At 33.8% G+C, this 26416-nt stretch overlaps 1 protein-coding gene across 1 annotated transcript in view; it reads left to right on the forward strand.

The window, feature by feature from the left end:
* Nucleotides 1–26416, forward strand: part of Hydr2 (abhydrolase domain-containing protein 2) — a 92845-nt gene that overhangs the window by 53754 nt on the left and 12675 nt on the right. Inside the window, exon 3 of the mRNA XM_074180557.1 lies at nucleotides 24742–24914. Within this exon, the coding sequence (XP_074036658.1) occupies nucleotides 24742–24914 (173 nt within the window). The remainder of the gene's footprint in view (nucleotides 1–24741; nucleotides 24915–26416) is intronic.

Genomic DNA, 26416 nt, shown 5'->3' on the forward strand with positions numbered 1-26416 from the left:
CAAAGGCTGCTTCTCAAAAGCTTGGAACACTGTTCCGAACCAGAAAGCTGTACACACTTCGGCAACTTTTGATCCTTTATAAAGCTCAGGTCAGACCTTCTTTGGAGTATTGTTCTCATGTATGGAGCTCTGCCCCCAAACATACTCTTAAGTTGCTGGATTCCATCCAGAAAAAGAGCCATCCGCCTGATTGGAGACGCGAACATCGCTTGCAATCTTGGTAGCCTGGAATATCGAAAAAAGGTTGGAGATTTGTCTCTCTTCTATAGATACTCTCACGGGAAATGTTCAAGTGACTTGGTACATTTGATTCCACCAAGAGCGGTAATTATCAGAAATACTCGATAGACTGTGGCTGCTCATCGTTTTGAGGTTCAACTCAGTACACCTCAAACTTCACTGTTTAAGAACTCTTTCATCTGTAGAACTGCGTTTATGTGGAATAAACTTCCTAAGAATGTTTTTCCAAATTTATTTAATCTCCAGCGATTCAAATCCAATGTGAATCGATACTTTCGCACAGGCACCGCTCTGAGAGTACCTTAAGGATTTTCCTGTAGTGCTTGTGTTTTTTCCTTCAAAACATTCTGAGACATTTGTATTTCTTCTCTAAGTTTTAGAGGTTTTAATATATTATCTATTTTACTCCTTTCGAATGGTCAATTTGGATAGACTTTTGTTTCAGTCCTTTCCCATCATCTCGCCTTGAAAATACGCCCCACACTTTGCGAATTGCTGCAAAATATTTATCCAGCCATCATCACAAAACGATGACATTAGTAGTTTTATCGTAGATTGCGATATTGCTAAACCCGCAACAGGGGTATCTGATAGTTCTTTATAAATATCGTGTTCTAAGCATAATGTAATCAAGATTGATTTCGCAAATATACTGAACTGTGATCTTTCGCTAAGCGAAAATCTTATCAGTTTTTTTCAGGGAAATGATAAATCATTTTGTTTTTTACAGATTGGTGCTATAATGATTGTTTCGATTTTGTAATCTATTTAAAAAATAAATAGATATGTTGTTGAACTTATTCGACATTGAATTTTGCTGGCCAATATTCCAACACGGGGTTAGAAAGGTCTATCAACTTCCGTGAAATTTTGATATATTGATAATAGTATGGCTCTGTAAATTTTCCATAGTTATAATAGTTCCTTTGACTAGTTTCGTAAATGTGAATTTTATTCCAATATTTATTCGCCTCATGAGTATTTTTTGCCAAGATGTTTTATATAATGAATTGTTTTTTCAAAAATATGGCAAACGCTCTATACGAATAGATGGCTCGGAGAGTTGAAAACTAGCTTCACACAAAAGGCACGGAATGAAATCATCAAACTATGAATTCGCTCTATTGGGTGGTGAAATAAGGTAAAATGATATTGACAGATAATTGTCGTTTTAGTGAAACCTATAATCTAGTTCACAACTTTCAGATATATTAAATATTCCAAATTTACGAGATATCGAACATTCTCTGTTTCCATTATACTCGTGCACAAATTTCCAAATTTTGTGTTTAGTTTTGGCAACATTCTTGAAAGTTTTGGTAATTTCATTGCTATTAGAACCAAACACCGAGGACGCACTTGCCCGAAAATCTTCGAATTCTTCTGGATGTGTTTTCACTACAAATCAATTCATTTTTTATTTCTTATTATTCGAACTTTGGTGTTTTCGCGAGTTTCCTGGTGGGTGTTTTTTCTTTTCCTTTCTTACTCTTCCACAAGTGTTTCTATCTCATTCTCATAATTTTTATAATTGTATATAAATGTCACCTTCATCCAGGTGAAAAAGAATGAAATCTCGAATCTGACTGAATCGTCGTTAGTGATTATTTATGAAAAAAATTAATTATTTCAAATTCGGTGATATTATTTCACTTTATAATAATGATAATATATTACATTTGAATGTTACCTTCTGAATTGATTGGGAGCCAAGGGTATGCGAGGGGTGCTTAAAAAAATGTAAAAAGTGAATATTACAAATGCGCTTCAAATTGATTTGGTTATGGCTATTTCCGAAATCAAAATACTGCAAACTTCAGGAGTAATTCAAAATTATCAAGAAATCATCAAAAGTTGAATTATTTAAATAACTTGTTCACAATGAAGATACTTTATTCTTGAACAATGCGTATACGGTTATCGAATATGTAGTAAGTTTTGGCGATATTTGAATTTCGATTGTGCAACGAATCAAAAAATGTCCATTTATTGCGCCTTTAATGGACCACACTGTATATACCTACTAGTGAAATTTGCAATTTCAAAGTTAAATAGGTGGGAATATATAAAACTTGGAGAAATCAAAGTTAAGCGTTCTTAAACTTCATAAAAGGTGACATACCGTGTGTCAACGAATCTATTAGACAAGTCATAACGTCATAACCTATTAATTGAATCAAAAAATGATTTGGTATATTTTTCACTTTTCGGTCACTTCCGGTTTCACTGGAAATGGCTTCCGTTCTAAATTTTTAAATGGAACACTTTGTATATTGTAATATTTTTTAATTTCTGAGACAATTCTGGATCAAAATGTGTCATTTTGCGAAAGTTTTTACGCCTACTCAGTTTTTTCATAGTCACTTTTGAAATTGCATCTAAGTGGCCATGATAAGACGTAAACTAACCTAAGGACCTCCAGGTGATATCAGAAAAGTACAATTGCAAAGGTTTATTGACTAAATTAGTAGATATGAATGAGACAAGTTGGCAAAATTACATTTTCGTGTATAACTATTATTTTTCAAATGCTGGCGACCATTTTTTTGACAAGCACTTTATGAAATAAGAACTTTTCGACGAATCTAACGACAATAATTTATTTGCGATTGGAATACAATTAAGAACATAAATATAATATTACTGAGGAAAATATTTGATAATAATTTATTTACTTTTGTCAAGTGTACCATGGACAATAATTTATTTATTTTTGTAAGCATTTTCCGCAATAGGTTTTTTTTGACGAATCTAACGTTACTCATTTATTTGCTATTGCATCAACAAATTTAAGAAAATTAAGTAATTATTTCAGCGATGCACTTAGATTTTTTGCAATATAATAATTTCTTAAAAATTTCACTATTGTAAATTTCCAAAGCGCATTCCTTCTTGTTCAAGACACATTCCAGCTCGTTCAATTCAACATGCTTCGTAACATTGAGGCGTTATACTTCCAAATGCCTAAAGAATTCTTTCTTCTAGAAGATGTAATTTTGCCAACTTGTCTTATTCATATCAAACGTACTAGTCACTAAAACTCCGCGATAGTAATTTTCTGATGTCACTTGAGGTCCTTAGATAATTTTACGTCCGATCAAAGGTGACTCTAAAAAAATTAAGTAGGCGTAAATACTTTCCAAAATGTCACATTCTCATCCAGAATTGTCTCAGAAATTCATAAATGTCACAGTATACATGGTGTTCCATTTCAAAATATAGAACCGGAGCCATTTCCGGTGAAACCGAAAGTGACCGGAAAGTGGAAAATGTGTGATAACTCTCCTCTTCACATACCATTTACCTATACCAAGTCTCATTTTGATACACCTAATAGTTTAGAAGTTATGACTTGTCTAATATATTCGATGCCACCCGGTATTTCTGTTTGCCTCTAAAATATTCCTACGATCAAGATACCTAGACTAGCAGTTTTTAAATAAATGCATGATATAATACAGATGTCTTTAAATTTCAGTAATCTGATAATGTTGTGGAATATTTGAAATCAACCTACTTGACTATATCAAAAGGTGCGATAGGAATCGAAATGAAACAAAAGTGATTCATTTTAATTCCATTCAAGTTCATCTGACGTCATCCTCCGAGATTACATGATTCGTTTATAACTCACCTACACGCAATAGAAAACGAATAATACCTCACGTTTTTTATATAGTTATAATGTTCTACCTGCAAAGTTAATTGTACAAGATTTTTTCAATTGCTTCTAGTTTTGCGCAGCAAATATTGTGTCATTAGTAAGTTCAATAAGTCAATTACAACTTTAAAAAAATGCAGGAAAAGATGTATTCGATCAGGAGTGACCTTTTGATTCAACGGGCCAATTTAAATTTTGAAGTTTTTTGGCAGGCCGCACGTAAAGTAACACTTATTAATAATTTTTAAAACTTCATTTATAACAAACATTAGAATAAAGAAATATGAAATAAAAAAAAATGAAGATTTCATATTCAAATTTTCATCCAAAAAAAACAAACAGGAAAATTAATTTACTTGAAATTTCTAATAAGAAATTTGGCACTGTTTTTACAAACTGATCAATATCAGCCGGAATTGATGAGGTAGCTACAAGTACGCAGCTTTCTAATCGTACATCACTCAGTCTTGATCGGTAGTTATTTTTGATTAATTTCATGGTTGAAATTCATTTTTCGCAAACATACTTACTTTCGAGCAGAGAAATCATTTGCTTTGCATTTTTCATCAAAAGCGGAAATTTCTTGGGGCTCACATAAGATTTATAAAAATTTTCGGTGTTTACTGAGGAAAATACATTTTTTAAATCGATATTATTCTGAATGCCAATCACTTCCAGTTGAAAGTCTTCGGGAACTGTATCCAATATCGATATTGAATGGCGAGTAAAACATTTTTATGGAAACCACTGTCTTCTCATTTTTGAACATTTGGAATCGTAATTGAAATGTCTATATGTTGTGCGCATTTTTGAGAACTACTAACGTTTTCTTTTTCTAAATATGGAAAGTGAGATTATTCTGCAAAAAATGCTGTTTCCACAATTTTAGTCTGCGCCCAAATTGTATCATATAAATTTCAGATAAACTGTCCTTTGCCTTGAAGTTCCACATTAAGATCATTGAGATACTGAGTCATGTCGATAAGAAACCCAAAATCGCACATCCATTCTTTATTACCAAAATGAGAAAAGGCATATCTCTTCATATCCAAGAACAATTGTATTTCGCTTTTTAACTTGTATACTCTTTTTACACGCTTTATATTAGCTTCACCTGTATATGTATGTATGTTTGTTTGTAACTCTCAAGCTCGGGATCTGTATTTGACCAAATTATCGACATTATTGCTATCGACATTTTTTTTAAATAAGCTTAAAACAATAACGAACGAAAAATATGTTTAACTTTTTAGTTCGATGTTCTTTAAAAGCGTGTTTTTTAGTTTTTTAAACTATATTTATTAGCATTGCGTCTCTACCAAGCCAACGTATTTCGTTATTAAAAAACCACGTCGCCATATTCTGTTTCTGAATCTTTCAGGAATTATTTAAATTCACGGGGATTTAATACACCCGACTTGATTAGTTTTTTAATTATTGGCACTGTGTCATTTGACATACTCAATCTTTTAGCACACAAATTTTCCTGGTGAATTATGCAGTGGTTAACGAATATTTCCCTTCTTGTGACTTTCTTAATGTCTTGAAATAGATTTCCCGGTACTTCTACCTTCATACTTGACATTGTTCGTGCTCTATCTGACGGTATATGATCTTTTCTAATGAAATTGAAAAATTTTCCAACACAGACTTAGGTTCATCGTACAGGTCTTTTCCGGTTGTAGTACAAGAAAAACTCATATTGTTCCAACAGGTACTAGACCCAATTACAGGACACAGTATACAATTTTGAGATGAAAGTGTTGAATATAGAAAATATATACATATCATAAAAGTAATAATACATTCATTGAATATTTGAAAGAAAATAAAGGAAAAAAATAACAAATTTCAAGTAAGTGTAAAATAATTTGCAAAATATATAATACACAGTTTTGGGATAAAAGTGTTGAATATAAAAAATATATTCATATATACCGTAACAATAATACCTTCATTGAAAAAAATTAAATTAGTATTTGTTGCTTCAAATAGTTTTTATCTCTTTTTTGAATATATTCAATGGTGTTGGATAAATGTCTACTTTCTGACACAGCTGATTGAATTTATAGCACATTGCAAATAAGGGAGATTTAAATAACATATTGGTTCTGGTGTTGGCAGGTAAAAACATTGTTCAGTTCTTTCACTGATTCTCGGCACATGAAACTCTATTAGTTGAAACAGTAATTTTGGTGAGTTGGCAAGATTGTTCACCAGTTTATTGGCGTGAAGTTATCCACAGATTTCTGGTCACACATGCTGACGTAGGGGAAAATAAAAATCTGTGGTTGGGATATGAAATTATAAGCACCCGTACTAATATCTGTGGCTGGAAATACCTATTCACTATAGGTTGAACGTGAAATTATTAAGACTATTTGGTGTATAACTTTTTATATAATCTTGAGTAGATTGACGTGTTGATAACCATTTTCTCATCAACAATACAGATTTAGGAAAGAATAATATTGGAAATATCAGACTTCCTTTCCAATACTCAATGTAGAAATGACACCCGATGATGTGCGTTCATGAGAATCACACAACTTCCATAGTTTCTTGAGTAAATTAACTTGGCGATAACACTTTTCTTGTCATCTAAACATATTTCAAAAAAGAAAATTATTGAAACAATCAGATTCATTTATTGAGATTCCTTGTAGAACTGGAACCAGATGATGTGCGTTCATGGAAATCACACAACTCTTATAGAATCTTGGGTAGATCAACATAGTGGAAACTGTTTTCTTGTCACCCATACAGCTTTCGAAAATAAAATTGTTTAAACGATCAGATCTACTTTTTTTAAACCGCTTGTAGAATAAGAACCAGATGATGTGCGTGCAGCATAAAAATCGAACAAGACTTATGGAATCTCGTGTAGATTAACGTAGTGATAACAGTTATCTTGTCACCCATACAGATGTCCAGGAAAAAAAATGTTGTAAAAATCAGACTCACTTTTTAAAACACCTTGTAGAATTGGAACCAGATGATGTGTGTTCATGAAAATCACATAGTGAAAACCGTTTTCTTGTCACCCATACAGATTTCCATAAAAAATTGTTGAAACAATCAGACTAACTTTTTGAAATCCTTTGTAGAATTGGAACCAGATGATGTGCGTGCATAAAAATCGAAAAAGTCTTATGAAATCTCGGGGAGATTAACATAGTAATATTAATTTTCTTTGTTACAAATTTTTTCCTGGAATTCTGTAAGGGTGACAAGATAACTGTTATCACTACGTTGATCTACACGAGATTCCATAAGACTTGTACGATTTTTATGCACGCACATCATCTGGTTTCAATTCTACAAGGGGTTTCAAAAAGTTAGTCTGATTGTTGCAACAATTTTTTTCCGAAATCTGTATGGGTGATAAAAAAAACGGTTTTCACTAGGTTGATCTACCCAAGATTCTATAGGAGTTGTGTGTTTTTCATGAACGCACATCTCCTGGTTCCAATTCTACAAGAAATCTCAAAAAATGAGTCTGATTGTTTCAACAATTTTTTTTTCGAAATCTGGGTGACAAGAAAATTGTTATTACTATGCTGATCTACCCGAGATTCCATAAGACTTTTTCGATTTTCATGCACGCAGCACATCATCTGGTTCCAATTCTACAAGGGGTTATAAAAAGTTAGTCTGATTGTTGCAACAATTTTTTTTTCCAAATCTGTATGGGTGACAAGAAAACGGTTTTCACTATGTTGATCTGCCCAAGATTTTATAAGAGTTGTGTGATTTTCATGAACGCACATCTCCTGGTTCCAATTCTACAAGGAATCTCAAAAAATTAGTCTGATTGTTTCAACAATTTTTTTTTTCGAAATCTGTTCGGGTGACAAGAAAATTGTTATTACTGTGTTAATCTACCCGAGATTCCATAAGACTTACTCAATTTTCATGCACGCACATCATCTGGTTCCAATTCTACAAGGGGTTTTGAGAAGTTAGTCTGATTATTTCAACAGTTTTTTCTGGAAATCTGTATGTGTGACAAGATAACTGTTATCACTACGTCAATCTACCCGAGATTCCATAAGACTTTTTCGATTTTCATGCACGCACATCATCTGGTTTCAATTCTACAAGGGGTTTCAAAAAGTTAGTCTGATTGTTGCAACAATTTTTTATGGAAATCTGTATGGGTGACAAGAAAACGGTTTTCACTATGTTGATCTACCCAAGATTCTATAAGAGTTGTGTGATTTTCATGAACGCACATCTCCTAGTTCCAATTCTACAAGGAATCTCAAAAAATGAGTCTGATTGTTTCAACAATTTTTTTTCGAAATCTGTTCGGGTGACAAGAAAATTGTTATTGCTGTGTTAATCTACCCGAGATTCCATAAGACTTACTCGATTTTTATGCACGCACATCATCTAGTTCCAATTCTACAAGAGGTTTTAAAAAGTTAGTCTGATTATTGAAACAATTTTTTTCGAAATCTGTATGGGTGACAAGAAAACGGTTTTCACTATGTTGATCTATAAAAGTTGTGTGATTTTCATGAACGCACATCTCCTGGTTCCAATTCTACAACGTGTTATAAAAAGTGAGTCTGATTGTTTCAACAGTTTTTCCTGGAAATCTGTATGTGTGACAAGATAACTGTTATCACTACGTTTATCTACCCGAGATTCCATAAGATTCTTTCAATTTTCATGCACGCACATCATCTGGTTCCAGTTCTACAAGGGGTTTAAAAAAGTTAGTCTGATTGTTACAACAATTTTATTTTGGAAATCTGTATGGGTGACAAGAAAACGGTTTTCACTATGTTAATCTACCCGAAATTCAATAAGGCTTGTGTGATTTTCATTAACGCACATGTCCTGGTTATAATTCTTCAAGGTGTTTTAAAAAGTGAGTCTGATTGTTATATTTTTTCCTGGAAATCTGTATGGGTGACAAGATAACGGTTTTCACTATGTTGATCTATAAAAGTTGTGTGATTTTCATGAACGCACATCTCCTGGTTCCAATTCTACAACGTGTTATAAAAAGTGAGTCTGATTATTTCAACAGTTTTTTCTGGAAATACGTATGTGTGACAAGATAACTGTTATCACTACGTCAATCTACCCGAGATTCCATAAGACTTTTTCGATTTTCATGCACGCACATCATCTGGTTTCAATTCTACAAGGGGTTTCAAAAAGTTAGTCTGATTGTTGCAACAATTTTTTATGGAAATCTGTATGGGTGACAAGAAAACGGTTTTCACTATGTTGATCTACCCAAGATTCTATAAGAGTTGTGTGTTTTTCATGAACGCACATCTCCTGGTTCCAATTCTACAAGGAATCTCAAAAAATGAGTCTGATTGTTTCAATAATTTTTTTTCGAAATCCGTTTGGGTGACAAGAAAATTAGTATCACTATGTTAATCTACCAAAAACTCCAAGAGACTTTTTCGATTTTTATGCACGCACATCATCTGGTTCCAATTCTACAAGGGGTTTAAAAATGTTAGTCTGATTGTTGCAACAATTTTTTTTTGGAAATCTGTATGGGTGACAAGAAAACGGTTTTCACTATGTTAATCTACCCGAAATTCAATAAGAGTTGTGTGATTTTCATGAATGCACATAATCTGGTTCCAATTCTACAACGTGTTTTAAAAAGTGAGTCTGATTGTTTCAACATTTTTTCCTTGAAATCTGTAAGGGTGACAAGATAACTATTATCATTACATCAATCTACCCGAGATTCCATAAGACTTGTTCGATTTTTATGCACGCACGTCATCTGGTTTCATTTCAACAATGGGTTTAAAAAGTTAGTTTGATCATTCCAACAATTTTATTCTCAAAATCTGTATGGGTGACGAGAAAACGGTTTTCATTATGTTGATCTACCCGAAAAACTATGGAAGTTGTATGATTTTGATGAACGCACATCATCGGGTATCATTTCTACATGGGGTATTGGTAAGTAAGTCTGATATTTCCAATATTATTCTTCCCTAAATCTGTATTGTTAATGAGAAAACGGTTATCAATGCGTCAATCTACTCAAGATTCTATAAAAAAGCTATACACCAAATAGTCTTAATAATTCCTCGTTCAACCTATAGTGATAGGTATTTCCAGCCACATATATTAGTGCGGGTGATAATAATTTCGTATCCCAACCACAAATTTTTATTTTCCTCTACATCAGCATGTGTGTCAATCACCAGTTTGTATATGAATACGCAAGAATAATAAGTTATTCTGTCTTCAAGGGATACAAAATAAAAACGTAGTCCCTTGCATTAGAATCAGTGAACACAATTATTTGGTACTATTGAATTTGGTGTCAAAAACACGTAAAAATATAGCCAGTTGTGCTGTATCGCTAATATCGCAACTCTCATCAAATGCACTCAAGAAGCATATTTGCTATGTTCTCGGACAAGTTTTTAATTCTCCTTGCAATGGTGAATCTTAAACTAATGATTGAAATAATATTTATTTTATCAGTAACTTCTATTTCTGCAAAGGTTTCCTTTTTTTTGCCAATATTTGACTGACAATAAAACTAGCCTTCATTGCCGTATTTAATAAAATAGCTTTATTTTTAAAAATAGCCTGCTGTTTTTCAAGTTTTTCTTCATTAGAATAAATGTATCTATCCGGTGTTGTCCTGTTAAGTTTTTATGAGTTTTGGATCATAATGCCTTTTCATGTTATATTCTTTTAATGTTGACACAGTCTCTGAGCATATTAAGCATATAACTATATGAATTTCATAAGTTCGGACTTCCATTGTCTGAAATTATATAAAATGATTTGAAATCCCTGAAAGAACCAATAAAAAAAAGGGGAGAATTAAAAATGAATAGCTGAAAAATAACAATTATATTAAGTAAAAAAACCTGAAATGAAATAAAAGTGAAATAAAATGCAAGTAAAAATAGAACAATTGAACAAAAAATAAAAATAAAAAGTTAAGAGTTTCCAAGCCAAGTTACTTCACGACATTTCGATTGTTAGTATCCACAATCGTGGATACTACGAATGGAAGTCCGAACTAATGAAATTCATCATGAGACATTGTCAATCATCTTCAAACATATAGCTTTATCTTTGACGATAGTAGAAAAATACTCAAATTTCCACTTTTCTGGAAATGCCTGTGCTCATTTGCAACCTTCCGTTTTTTTCTTTGCTTTTCCGACATGCTATTATCGATTAAAAATTTGACAGTTGAAAAAATTGTAGCAAAACTTAGTGTTGAATAAAAAAAACTCTAATATAACATTTTTCACAATGATATTGCACTCACGCTTTTCAGGAAACACAAAAATTGATCACTTTAATGAAATGAGTGAAAACACTTTTGTCTAATTTCCACTAGTTATTGTATTTGTAGGAACCTTTTCGGGGTTTAGGCCCATTAGCAAGTATAAAGCTTATTTTTAAATTTGATATTTGAAAACGAGGTTGTATAAGTAATTTGTAAGTACGCTGGAAAGAAAGGTAATTCAATGAATAAGGGTGTCGGCTATAAAATTCAGCACTGGCGATTATAGAAATTACCGGGGTGGCCTGAAAGTTGGGAGAAAGTCGATAAAATAAATTCAATTTTAGAAATGCTTGGCGAGCCGCGCAAACATGTTTAACGGGCCGCGCGTTGCCCATCCGTGTACTAAATAAAAAACTGGAGGCGTAATTGAAATGTTTTTTCCGTATTTTATTACGCATATCGAAGGTGTTGCGAATGCTTGGAAAAGTGTAGTTAAGGAGAAGGTAACACTTCTGAAGAAGTCCAGATGGATTGATTTGACTTGAGATTAAGTGCCAACTTTCGGTATTGAAGAGAACTTGAAAATATCGAATGAAAACATGGGCATTCGCAGATTTTGTACGTACATAAGAGAAAAAAGTGGGTGATACTAGCTTTAGATTTGAATCTAATTCTTTCAATTTATCGTTGACCAGATGAATGATGGTCGCGAGAATAATTTGTTGAAATGTGTCAGCTTTACGATTACTTTGCGATGTAAAATGATTTGAATCAACAGTTCATGGAGAAAGAAAGCACCTCGTTTTGTATATCTTATGTAGCACATTATTAGGTAGGGGAGAGGAGGGTAATTGTACGCATCTAAGCAATATTTGTCATAAATCAAATGTTTTTATCGGTAAAAACTGCATATTTGCCATAGTCGTTCATTCATATGTTCCCTTTAACATAGCGGTCTCAAATTTTCTACAAAATAAAAGGAGTTGGTATAAAACAGATAAACCCGAGTTTTGTGGTTTGCGTACCATTACCCTTCACGGCGGTTAATGATAGGCATTTTGTCGGGTAATGATACGCAAATAAAAACTGTTTGAAAAAATCGTGTTTATTGAAAATTTTTAGAAAATATCATAAATTTAAAAAAAACTTATTCGTAATTTAAACTTAATAAAAACGAAGACTTAAAACATATTTTAGATATTTAACAAAAACATTAAACTTATTTCAGAAACTAAATTAAAATTTGCCAATAAGGTCCATTTTTGCAAAGGATTTTTTACTGCAAAAGTCGCATTCATAGTTAGTGGCAGAGTCCTGCCTACTCCATTTAGCATGTACCCACTTCCAGCAGGTAACACATCTGTACCAAATTTCCCCATCTTTTCCGAAATCTTCACATAACAAGCATTGATCCTTCTCGTTTGAATCCACATACATGTCATCCAGTCCATCATCATCAACAAGATTTTTCTCGTCAATTTCGTGGTCCTCGGAAGTATCAGAATCTACTTCCATATTTCTTTTATTCATTTTTTTTTGCGTAATGGCACTTTTGCTTTGATAATTTTACCCTTTCCTTCTCGAGCAAAATTTATTTCATTCCTTATTTGTTGCTTCTACTCGAGAATTAATTTCATCGGTGTAGCTGCTAATATTTCTAACTTTCCCTTGGTACATTTTCTAGTTTTTCCTTCTCCAGAATATGACGGCAATGGTGGAAGTTTTGCAATGCTGACTTCGTCTTTTGCTTAGGCATTTATCACTTTAGAATTTCGTTTAGGACAGGATTGGGGTACAATTGGAACGTTGGAATTTGTGGAGTCCAAATCATCAGATACAGTAGGCAAATATTGACTAACAGCTTCAAAATCCTCTTTGGTAAATTTATCTGGATTGAATGGGTGGATTCCAGATAAGTTGAAACCTGATATAGCTTTTTCCATTGTCGCAATTTTAACGTAGGCATTTTTAAATATTTCTGCCAAATCTGGGACAGTTATTTTATCTTGCTTGACAGTTTAAAAAAAAATATCGCACTCCGTATTGAAAGCGCATTTGAATTGGTCAAAAAACGAAGTATCTAGAGGTTGTAAGCGGTGGGAGGTATGTGGCGGTATTGACAAAATGTCAATTCCATTATCTTTGCAATAGTTATAAATCGGAATGGATATATGGCTAAAATGGTTGTTGAGCACCAGGAGAACACGGTTTGCTTTACTTGAATTTACATGCAATTTAAAATGCTGTAACCACTGAAGAAAACATTTTTCGTCGCTCCAGCCATTATCGGAAACTGCATAAATTAACTCTAGTGGTCCATTTTTCGTCAATGTAGGAGACATTCGTTTTCGAGGAAATATTAGGAGGGGTGGAGTAAAGGTCCTAGAAGCACTCATTGCGCATATGGCTGTTACGTTCTTTCCACGTTCCCAAGATATTTTTTATCCAAATTGTTTTACGCCTTTTGGTCCCAGTTGCTTAGTTGGCTTCTGAACAGTTGAAATCCCAGTCTCGTTAACATTGAAGATTCTGCTTGGACCAAATTTAAATTTTTCTAACAAAGATGCCAAATTGGAAAAAATATTTTAACGGATTCATTGAAAGCAGTAATTCTATTGACACTTGTTCCTTCAGATTTTCTTAGGCTAATTTGGGGATTTTTCTCAAGAAATAATCGCAGCCAATCCTTGCTTGCTTCTTGGCGAGTTTTATTAAAATCGTGTCATATTCCATTGGCTCCTGCATATTGAAACGCGAGTTTTCGTAACTCTACCGGAGTCAATCCATGAAACAATTTAGCTAGTTTCAGAACGTGACTTGCCATTTGAGTTTCAACCTCAGCTGAGAAGATAGAGGGCCTTCCTAGTCTAGGACCAGATCTGTTGTTCTTTCTGCGCGCTCTCAGTGTTGCCTCCTGAATGTTGAATGATCTGGAAACCTCTCGAATTTGTCTACCAGAATCTATTGCCTCAAGAGCTTTCTGTAAAGTCTCCTCGGTCCAACCAGCGATATTTGTTTTTCTCACGTACTTGTTAGGCATCTGAAACAACAATATGGGCAGCTGAAACACATGTACTGATGGTTTCGGTATTATGCGGGTAATGATACGCCAATGAGGGTAATCGTACTCAACCGCGTATCATTACCCGATTGACGCCATTTGTCTTATGAGTTGTTTGAACAAATTATTGGTCGATATTGCCACGAAATGTATACGGCATTTGGTTCAGTAGGGACCAGTTCATTCATGAAAAAAATAGGGCAACTTTGAAATGAAAATGTAATACTTAGGTTTACTTGAATCACGCACAAATGCTATAACAAAAATGCTGAAAACTAAAAATGGTCCATATCTAACGAACAAAAGCGTAGAACTGAAATGTACCGCAACAGAGTTGTTGAAATACGTGTATGCCACGAGTCTATCCAATTAGCACCGACATTCAATGATCGCTTGGTCATACACGGCCATGCGTACCATTGCCCGCTGCGTGTGATTACCCGCCTCTCTCCTACTGTTTTCCTTCAAAGTTTCATATTTGCATAAATATGGAAAGATGAAAAATAAATACTTTTGTAAAATAAATTATTATGGTTAAACATGTGGGAAACATTTCAACTCCATATTTCTAATCCAACTCAACGCCACATTTCTCAACCCCATACTCATTGAAATTTACCGCTTCCGTACAAAGTTGAACAAACCGCATTAACAATTTCCTTTCATTTTGATCATTCTGAACAAATTAACAATAACAAATTCTCCTGATTGTTTGAAATTGAAAGTGGCTGTTACTCATTAAGTTACCTCACTAATCTGCGTGATGGTTTTCTATGATTTATACTTTCTAGAGCATGGCATTCGACAATTTTTTTTTGCAAACTAAGTATACACTGAAAGTCCGCCGACCTTGTTCATATTCAAGTTCAAACCAATAGTTAGTTAATTCCTCTCCTACACGTACAACTCGTTAACAAATGAGTGTTTCTCAATCTTTAACTTTCAAACCATGGAAAATAAGTGGTGATTTGTTTTTATGTTATTTCTAAGACTCGGTTGAATTCAGTAAACTCATATATATTGTTATCTTCTTAATTCGTGTTGATATTTTTATCTTTTAAACACCAACGTTTTTTAGGCTGTAACTAACAAATCGATTGTGTTTCAATCAAGACTGGTTTAGCCTAGAGACGCCACGAACTATGGCCATTTCACATACCATATTGAGTAAATTTTATGTCTCATTTATAAATTTTAACTTCAAATCGGTAATGGCTTCATCTAATTTACGCAATTGGCTATTATGTACTGAAGTGAAAATTTTCCTATCACTTTATTTAAATCTTGAAATCCTTCGATAACAAACAGACATCCTTGTCAACTTTGACGTAGTATTCGTTTTTACGAATATATCAGTATCCGAAACCGTATCCATCCTCAGAACGACACACAAATTTCTCCAAGACACTCTCAACTTCATCAGCCACTAAATGTCTTTGAAACCAGGGCCATTGACACAACCTCAAACCTATGTGTTTGTTGGCTTCGATACGTAGATGGTGTATTTGTTATAGGTTTGAGAATTTCCATACATTTCTAATCCAAATCAAATATCCTTATACTTTGACCTAAAATTCATAATGGAAGTCGAAAATAACAACTCACTGTTTTTCATAAACCAGCCAATACCAACCGCTACCTCCAAGCTAAGTCCCATTATTATCCTTCCTAATTAAGTTCCGTTTTGAATTATCTCATACACAGATCTATTAGACTCACTGAGAAAAACATTAGGTTCAAGGAAATAGACGAACTCAAGTCTGCTTACCCCCAAAGCGACTAACCCGACTTTCAAATCAAAAGATCCATTCAACTTCAAAAAAAAACCCAGACCTCACATTCCAAACTGCTCGATGACTAAACTGACCACACAAAAGCTTCTCTTCCTTGGCCGGCCCAACAAAAGAGTCTGCAATAGAACCTATGAACATGAACTACCTGTAAATTAGACCGCAGACTCATCCTTCCTTAAACAGGCCACACAACAAGTTTATAAAACACCGAAACCAATAAAAAAAACTTCCCAGACGAGAATAATCCGCAAAGATATTGAAATTGAAAAACTTGTCAACTAACAACAAACGAGATTATTAAGAAAGATTTCCGCATTGATGGTGATCATTACTGTCCCACCACACATTTCATAATATTACACACCGTGCTTCTGCAAGTTACACCCCCTTTACCAATTCCCATTGCACCCTTACTCCCACTAACGGTTCTGTCCTCAACCTGTGACACATAAGGTTTATACTGGTTCTAGGAAATCAGGATCATGCGCATTTTACATAGAGCGTTCTGGTTTATTGAGGATAATTTCGGACTGAACCAGAACAAACCAGAACCAGAACAAATCTATAAGGTTAGGTTAGGTTGATCATGTCCATTTTGTTATGTAGCGTATCCTTGTAGTCAGTTGAAATGTTATCTAACCTCAATCAGCAATTATTTAAATCAAATAAATAAAAAACATCCTAGAAAATAGCCCAAACAAATTTCCACATGAATGAGCATGAGCAACGGGAACAGTTCTCAATAGTTCAGACTCGAGAGCAAGAACGATTCGGGACGGTTCAAAACAGTTTAGGAGCATTTCGCAGTCGAAACCAGAACAAAGGATTCATCAATCCGAAATTATCTTCAATAAACCAGAACGCTCTATATCAACTGCGCATGATCCTGACATCCTAGAACCTGAATTTCGTAGAACCAGAACAAACCTGTAAATACAACTAATAGGAAACCCTCGCTTGGGAGTAGGCATATTGAGACACTTGCGAAGACGTGACGTGAATTGGGATTGGACAGATTGGGACCCCGGCGTCAAATCACAAAACCTTTAAAAAGCGTGTTACAATCTGCGAAGTTGGCAGATTAAGACTCAATGTAGCCATACTTTCCAGTTCTTGATAATGGTTTCGTTTTCAATACTTTGTCGACTCATTTATGATGCACGAATATTACTGGAGTTTTTTCCCAACACCAAATCGTTATTTTTAACACCTCGACACGTGTTTCGATCACCAATTGATCATCTTCAAGAGGAAGATTAAACTAGAAACTAACGCGAAGCTAACGCTATTTATGCTATACAGGTAAACCCTACCCATACAGGTATACCACCCTAAATTAATTTTACAATTTAGCCTTATCTATTATTTTACGTTATATGTTTAACTGTATATAAAACAATTTTCAGACATATAAAAATAATTTCACAATATTGCCTATCTAAATTTATTTTTTGCAATGTGTCCTTATGTAGTAATCAGTAAACCCAACAATATTATTTTAACAAGCTATATAGTATGCTATTTGGTATAGGTCCGTCATCGTTATTCATAATATTATTGTGTTTACCTATTTCCACACTCTCAAAGGCATCTAGTTGGCTGTTGTTGTTAACTTGTATAACTAATCTTAATGAACTGAAGTGCAAAATATGATGGGCGACTGCTGATTTTTCAGGTCTTCCATATTTCAAGTGTGTCCCTTATATCTTACTTTAATAGATCTTTTTGTCTGTCCATAATATTTTGCATCGCAGTCCTTACGTTCAATTTCGTACGTTCCAGACTTTTTCGAATTCTCGACTTCTCGATGGGTAATGAACATCGATCGTCTGATAGTTGGGCTCGAACCAACGTTCACATAGCGGTTGACTAAATGAAAACGAACCAAACGAACACTAACCAAACGGTTACTGGCTATCAATGACATTACTGTGTGATCTATATCTGTCTTTTAGAGCGTTCCTACATTACATATCATTAAATACTTTCTAGCTGTGAAAATTGCCATATTCCTCTCGAAGAAAGTTCATGTTATTCTTGGACCTACATAAATTTGCATATATCTAAAATCGCTTTGAAAATCATATAATTTTTTCAACCGGACATTGTGATGAATAACATCAAGTTCACAAATTCACGATAGAAACCTTAGAAAACTTTGCAGTAATCAGCATCATTTTAGACTCTGTATAGCAGATGGCGCTACTCATACCTCTTGACTAAAATGCCGATACACTGGTGTAGCGACTCATTCGTGTAGAATTTTCATGCAAATTTGTCGACTTACTCGATATCATTAACCTGGGCCGCATTTTGAGAATAATACTAGATATTCAAGACACACTTTATTGTGAGATATTTACTAAACAGTTTTTCAAAAACGCAACACGTGTTTCGCCATACAGTAGCTTCTTCAGATGTTAGATAAAAACGATTAGGTACGCAGATAAAAATCTAGATTTATTCAATTCAGGAAGCTACGATATTCTGAGGAAAGATACCACAACTTTGTACCAGAAAGAGGTAAAGGAAACTCCTAAGACAATAAAACTGTTTATGAATGGAGTGATGAACGCACGGTAGTGATTAAGAATCCACAACCACCCAAACTATATTCTCTTATCAAATCACAAAACACATTTCAAATCAAATCAATATCAAGAACGCAACTCTTCCTGATACCGCTAAATTGATATCGTTTGATGTCCAAAATTTCCCAATATTTTACCAATAAAAACTATTGAGCTGGTTGAGCGTCTCTTAAACTCTTTATTCAATTGTTCTATTTTTACTTGTATTTTATTTCACTATTATTTCATTTCAGGTTCATTTTGGTTAATATTATTGTTATTTTCAGCTATTCATTTCCAATTCTTCGTTTTTAGTTGTTTCAGGGATTTAAAATCATTTTATATAGTAGACAATGGAAGTCCGAACTAGTGAAATTCATCATGAAACATTGTCAATCACCTTCAAACAAAGGCAATGGTACTGCCGTTGTCAAATTATCGCGTTAAGTCGTGGCTCCCCTACGGTTAACATCCATTATCGCGATAATTAATGGCATTTCTCGTTAGTGTGGACCCAACATTAGACAAAAACCGTATGAATCCTTTAATAAAACAGAAAATTTTAGACTTATTTACTATTTGTCTATCTCAAAGCTATTTCCAATTCGACTAAAAGATTTAGTCATGCAGCGAAGGACTAACAATGGGAAACCCATTCCTTTGCTGGCTGAAATTTTCATGGATAATCTAGTGAGTGAAATCCAGAATAATCAGTTAATTAATATTTTCTTGTACTGGTACGGATACGTAGATGATAGCTTAGTCTGTTTTACTGGTTCAGCTAGGCAATTGGATAAGTTTGTCGAATATGTCAATTCCATTCGCCTGTCAATAGAATTCACCACTGAAAGGGAGGTGAATAATTCAATAAATCATCTTTACTATTACGAAAATAATAATAAACATGATTTTGCAATTTTCTACCAACCATCTTAAATAGGCAGTGTCATACATAATTCCTCCACACATCCCAACAAGCAAAAAGTATCTGCATTCAATAGTATGCTTCACAGACTATTGAATATTCCACTATCGGAAAGTAATTTTCAGAGAGAGCTGAGTTACATCAAACAAATCGCTTACAACAACGGTTACAAGGTAGATATTATCGACTCCATTCTTTCCAAAAAACTTCGAAAACAAGCCAGGTCTACCCAATTTCAAGAAACGATAGCATCCGCTATATGACATTGTCATATCTTGCTGAACCCACCAATAATATCGCTCATTTTTTAAAAAGGAAGTGCTTGGACGTGGCTTGCAGAACACATATTGATTTAGACAGATTTATTGAAAACAATTGAGGCAAAACTTCAGTGTCGGGTAGATCAGGAGTATATAAGTTGACTTGTGGTTCTTGCCCAATACTCTATATTGGCCAAACGGGGAGAACTTTTTTCCAAAGAATTGAAAACATTAGAAGTAGTTTCTTGAATGGAAAGATCATTCCTCGTTTGCAAAACATCTTTTAGCAGAAGGGCATGACTTGTTCATTTGATGACTCATTTATTTTGTAAAAATTCATATTAAATATAGTATAGGGAAAATAGGGTTTGTCTAATTCCTACTAAGATTTTTATTCATTACGACCGGTTTCGGTTTACTAACCCATCTCAAGTAAAATGATTGGTTAGTTTTCTTGAGAATGGTTTAATAAACCGAAACCGGTCGTAACAAATAAAAATCCAAGTAGAAATTAGACAAAAGTTATTTTTCCTATCCTATATTTAGAAGGATATGAGTTCAATCACGATTATGACTCGTTAAACTCAGAAGAGAAAAGTTTGAAACTCAATCTTTCAAAATGAATACATTTAAGAATTCATTTACTGAATGACCAAATAGAATTAAATAACTCCCCTTTACTGAATTATTTTTTTAATGTATGTAATTAACTGATACATATGGTCACGTAATTTCATTCATTACGCATGTGACTCCAGCGAATTGTTCACCCTATTTTTTAGCGGCGCCCATATGCAAAGTCAATTATACCTTGTCACCAACCAATTTTTCACGCACACATCGCCATTCACTTTTCCCGTCGACCATACCCACGTATGTGATTCGAGCGAGTTGTTAACCCTACTTTTGAGCGTCATCTTTCCTGCCTATGTCACCTGCCACTTTTCCCGCCATCCACGCTGACAGTTGACAACCTGACAATCGACAGCCGATGAAATCACGCCTCCCACTACAAAGTGTGCTCAATTTGCCCATGTGTGAATATCCATTGACCGTACTATAATAACCGCCATCAGGTTCCAGCGAACCATAATGCCTATAATAGCAATTTAATCTTTTTTCGAAATTTGCTAAAAAAATTGGAAATATGAATTTGGCGCCTTTGTTCCTGTGAATGTTAATTTGACAGACGAGTTTCAAATATCTCTGTTTCTAATTATTTCACAGTGTTGAGTACCTGTTATAGTACAAGCCGTGTAAGAAGCATTAAGCATTTATGTATCAAGGTCGAAATAAAATCTAATCCTACATAATCAAATTAACAGAACATCGTTACTTCGCTTACATAAAATATAGGCGATATTGAAGTATTAGTACCCTTCTAATTCCTACGTAATAATCTACGTAGAGATGACAATGAACATTTACCATGAAGCATTCACATGCACGAGTCTGTTCAGTTGTGGTACGTAAGTAGATATAAATAAATGTGTATGACTCTGATTAAAGTAATTGAAATTATTCGCAAACAAAAAACTATTTGCCGATGTTGATGAAATGTAGGCGTAGTTACTTACCAGTTATATTTGATGGTGCAGGTGAAATGTTGATGATTCCGAACAAAAATTTTTTCAAAGCAATATGTCGATTATTTTCTAGGGACGAACTGGACGCAAAAATTATTATTGAGGCCTATTTGATTTAATAAAAAATTTAATTAAAAATTTGATCATTTTAAAATCAGTTCGTGAAATTTCAGATGATTTTATCAAAACTACTAAACATTATTTACATTACTTATTTGTCTTGACTGTGATGGTTTATTTTCTCGGATTCGGAAATTAGAAGTAAAAATAGAAAAATATTTTATCGGGTATGACCTTTTAATTTATTGCAAATGGTGCAGAACTCGCTTCTATTCAGATGATAAGTATTGCCTTTGAAAGTTTCAATATAAATTTATTAGAGACTTTGATCTGTGCTGAGGTTCCTGTAAACTGTATAGCAATTCTGATATCTAGGTAATTCTTTGTAATAATTTAAAAAGATCTCCCTAGTCGACGACTTGTCTTCTTGCTGGAGTTTGGCATGGAAAGTTTCTAGGATTCTTTTCTTATTTCTAATTAGGGCGTAAGCATCAAAATTAGACCATGCTACGTTGTAGACTGCTGATTCGAGAAGGTTTTTAATCTGCCTATAGATTAGTTGTTTTTCACATACGATGAATTAGGTAAATTTCGGATATGCGGTCGGTTACCTCGTTCACATACAGATGGGGCGATGCCAAACATGTTGTTTGTTGTTCGCTTCAGCCTATTTCGAGGAATGATACTTTGAAGGAATTCGACTTTCAATTATCGGAAATCGTCGACTTTATGATATAACCTTGCACTGGCCAAATAGCCCGAAACTGGCCTGCAAGTGTGTTCCAATAATTTAAAATTGATTGCGGCAGTTGTATCGCAAACAGCATATGCAGGGATAACTTCAGTGAAGAATTCTGCACTGACACCTGTCGGATATAATCCAACGCCCTTCGTGGTATTAGCCAGGGGAGTAGTTGTTATCTGATAGGTGTCAGTCCATTAATCTACCATGTAGGTATATGAGACTGGCCTGAACGAATTGTTTTTTTAGATAATTCAGTTGTTTTTCGTTTCAGCGCTTGTTACTTCTAGCGTTCTTAAGAAGCAGATTTTTGGCAGTGAACTACTTTCCATCTGATATATTTTGATATGTCAGTTGATTGGATGTTTCAAAATTGGATGGGATATTTGGAACGTCTAGTTTCTATTCTGTATATCTAACTTTCCACTGGTATGCAGGAGATCATTATGACTCGATGCTAGACGTAAGTTTTGTTCCGGTTTTGGGAAAGTATTTTGAATAGATTCATTCTGAAATGATTGAATACTACATAAATAAGTGAGGTAACTAATTTATGTCTTCATAGTTAGTGGTTGCAAGATATAAAACACCTTTTCCAGTAAATTTGAACTCTCAGCGTCATACTTATGGTAATAATAATAAGACATTTTTTATTCACTGCTGTCTGAAAAGCTAGCACACTACTGGAATTATTTCATGTATGTTGCTCTCGGCCTCTCGAAACTATTGAATATGTTTATTCGTTAACCAGCTGTCGCACTCCTACGAACGACAACCCTCAGATGTCCAAACTTGTGCAAGCTGAAGACTAACGAGGTCTTACCTTTTAACGTGTGATTCCTAACATGGGTTGGATGCTAGCAAGTAAAAATCGATCGTTCAGCCTGCGGCTTGAACCACCGACTCACACATCGGTCGATTGAGAGAGTGAACAAAGCACCTACGTCGTATCGCCCGGCTACCTACCTATTCTTCGGACTAATCTTGTTTCTGCAACTTTATGCTCTCGTGTATATAACTCATTAGTAAAAGGCCCGTCGACTTTAGGAGAAGCTTGACATATTCATATTGAGAATCGTTACTCTCATTACACTACTCACAATGAAGACCTGCGGTATAAAAATCTTTAACAGAAATAGATTACGAGATTATATTAGATAAAATAGCACTTTTTCACCCAATTACACAGGAAATGTACAAAGGTGTTGATACAAAATATATGCAGAACAGGATAATTACTTAAAAAAAATTAGCTACAGCTTGAAGAAATAGAATATAATAGAAATAGAAGATATCAAAACGTAAAAGAGATCACAGTTGAAAGGTTTTAGTGAGAATACAATTTAAAATATTACTTAGCTATCATTAATATCGCACATATCACAGATTGAATTATAGTTGTTACGAATTATTGACACTGGTGCTTTGAAAATTATTGTTCTGCTAAGATCACAGTAAAATGTCGTTTGATATCTGGAATTCAGTCGTAGAGTGCGGAAGTTGATCATTTGTAAAAGGGGGACACACAAGATCTTATTATTTAGCAGTTCGTGAAGAAAGGAGATTGTAACAAAAAGTCATCGTGTATTCAGAGATATTACTTTAAATTGATTCAGAAGGATAGAATAGTTGGTTCCCCTCTGAGGATATATTCCTGTGACCTTGTACGGAAGATCTTTTGAGTTTTTTTTTCTCGACAGCATCAATATAATGTATGTGGCTATTGTAAATTGTATACCATATCAACACGCCATATTCTAGTTTAGACCTCACATAGGCGTTGAACAGTGTTATAATCGTATTAATATTCTTGAACTCTCTTATACTCCTTATAAAAAAAAAACCAAAATTTGATTCGCTGATGAGATAGCCTGATCTAGTTGGGAAGTGAAAGTGAATTTATAATCAAAAGTGATTCCAATATCTGTCATCTCATTTACTCGACTAATTGGAATGTTATTGATAACATAGGGAAAGAAAGTTTTTGGCTTTCTACTACTCCATCTTGATACAAAAAAGAAGGATGAGGGAGTCTTCAATTTGTTACCATTTATTTAAAGTAGAACTCATGTGAATGGTATCTGATTTTTATTCCACAACGAATGTTTGAAATACGAACTGAGTAGAGAAAAGTATCTTCTGTATAATTCAGTGTTCATATAGAAGTATTTGTTTCGAAAGAATTTTTTCTTACGTATAATTCAATGTTTATATGAAAGTAGCTGTTTCAGGAGGACTTTCATGTAAAGAGTTAGGTACTTCCTTCCTTTCTTTGGAAGACTCCCTCATCCTTCTTTTTTGTATCAAGATGGAGTAGTAGAAAGCCAAAAACTTTCTTTCCCAAAAATTAATCACCCCTAAAAAATATAACCCCTTCAATTCAACATAGGGATATTCTGTTATATTATTTTTTCTAGAAAATGATAAGATGTAACATTTCGATATAGATACAGATTACCTACTGCGCCTTCTAACTTTCCGTCAACAAATCTAATTCTACAACACGGGTGACTTTTTATATCTATAGTAATGTGTATGGAACTCTCAACAGACAAATTGACTTGAACATTTGTGTGATATTAAAACTTTTTTTTCAGATATATTCCAACTAGGCTTTGGGGCTTCAGCGGTCACGTACAAACAATCCTTCACAGTATCATTGGAAGAGTGAAATGTCCTTGGCCCATAGGGGAGAGAGTTTTTCTCACATTACAAGATGGCACAACTGTTACTTATGATGTCTATCATCCAATAGATAATAGTTTTCCAGGTGAGTGAACAGAAACATATACTTGTTATGGGATTATTTTATTGTATTTTATGTTTTGCTTTAAAAATAATTTCCGTCGATTTTGATGGAATTTAAAAAAAAGTAATGAAATTGGCCGATCTTCAATGAATCTCCATTATACAATATTTAATTTCTCACATGAAGAATTATTTAATCTATGAGAGGATATAAACACTATACAATAAATTTTATTTTGTTGTATAATAATATGTTTGGTATTTGTTTGAAGGTGGTTGACAATGTTTCATGGTGAATCTCATTATGTCGAACTTCCATTGTGTGTTATGATATAAAATGATTTGAATCCCTGAATGAATCAATAAAATTAAAAAGAATAGCTGGAAAAAACAATTATATTAAGCAAAAAACCTGAACGGAAATGACAATAAAATAAAATCCAAGCAACAATAGAAAATTGAACAATTATTAACACAATAAAAATTGAAAGATTTCAAGCCAAGTTACTTCACGACCTTTCGATTGTTAGTATCCACAATCGTCTTCGGGTGATGACCGGACATATTCCTCCGAGAGATGATTATTTATAGGTTATTTGCGTGCTTTCACCTATCCCCTCTCCCCTCTCGCCGCTTCATTTGTTTATCGGGAGCTGTCTTTACTAAAGACACGTTCGAAGAAGCCATTGTATGGCGAAACACGTGTTGCGCTTTTGTAAAACTGTTTAGTGAAAATCTCACAACAAATTTTTTCTTGAATACGTTGAAGAAGTTTGACTCAGAGGGATTTCCTACTGTAAACTAGTACAAGTTTTCATTCTTGTTAGTAGTATTTATAAACGTGAGATTAGGTACTCATTAGATACATCATATCATCTGGTCACCCTATACCGCCCATTTTACTGAACTGGTTAATGAATCAATAAATTATACTATAACTACATATGGTTATTGGACGCATTTACGTAGTTAGCTGGTGATTAGAGATTAAACTAAATTTCATTTTCAACATTACCAAGAAGGGTTTAATTAAATAAAGAATTCATATGTCCAAGGCCAGCCATCCAAAATAAGCTATTGTAATCTTTGGGCTTATATAAGATCAACATACATATTTCAAAAAATAATAGTGTTATACACCAATCATCAGTGGAATAACAAACTCTGCATTTATAAAATTCTTTTCAGAAATAATGTTATATCTACTATACTTCATCTGAACAGTATAATTCATATATTTGTGTGCTGAATCGATTGGAATCTATTTACATTATAATTAGAACATATATTCGAGTTCATTAATTATGGATTGATTTTTTATTGTTCTAAACATTAGGAATATCTCAGTAATAATAGCGAATAATTTCAGCTTTAGAGTTCTTTGAAATCTGAATTATGATGAATTTTCCCGTTCAGATAGTTTAAAAATATTTTTTATGATTTTTGGAGTGGTAGGTGATTGGGTCAACATATCTGAATTATTTTTCGGATTCAGTTTAAAGCTCATAAATAATGTAATTTGAA

The sequence above is a fragment of the Leptinotarsa decemlineata genome, unplaced genomic scaffold (genome assembly GCF_025532065.1).
Source record: "Leptinotarsa decemlineata unplaced genomic scaffold, Ldec_3_MD MMD2_tig00026299_RagTag_RagTag, whole genome shotgun sequence".
Lineage (NCBI taxonomy): Eukaryota > Metazoa > Arthropoda > Insecta > Coleoptera > Chrysomelidae > Leptinotarsa > Leptinotarsa decemlineata.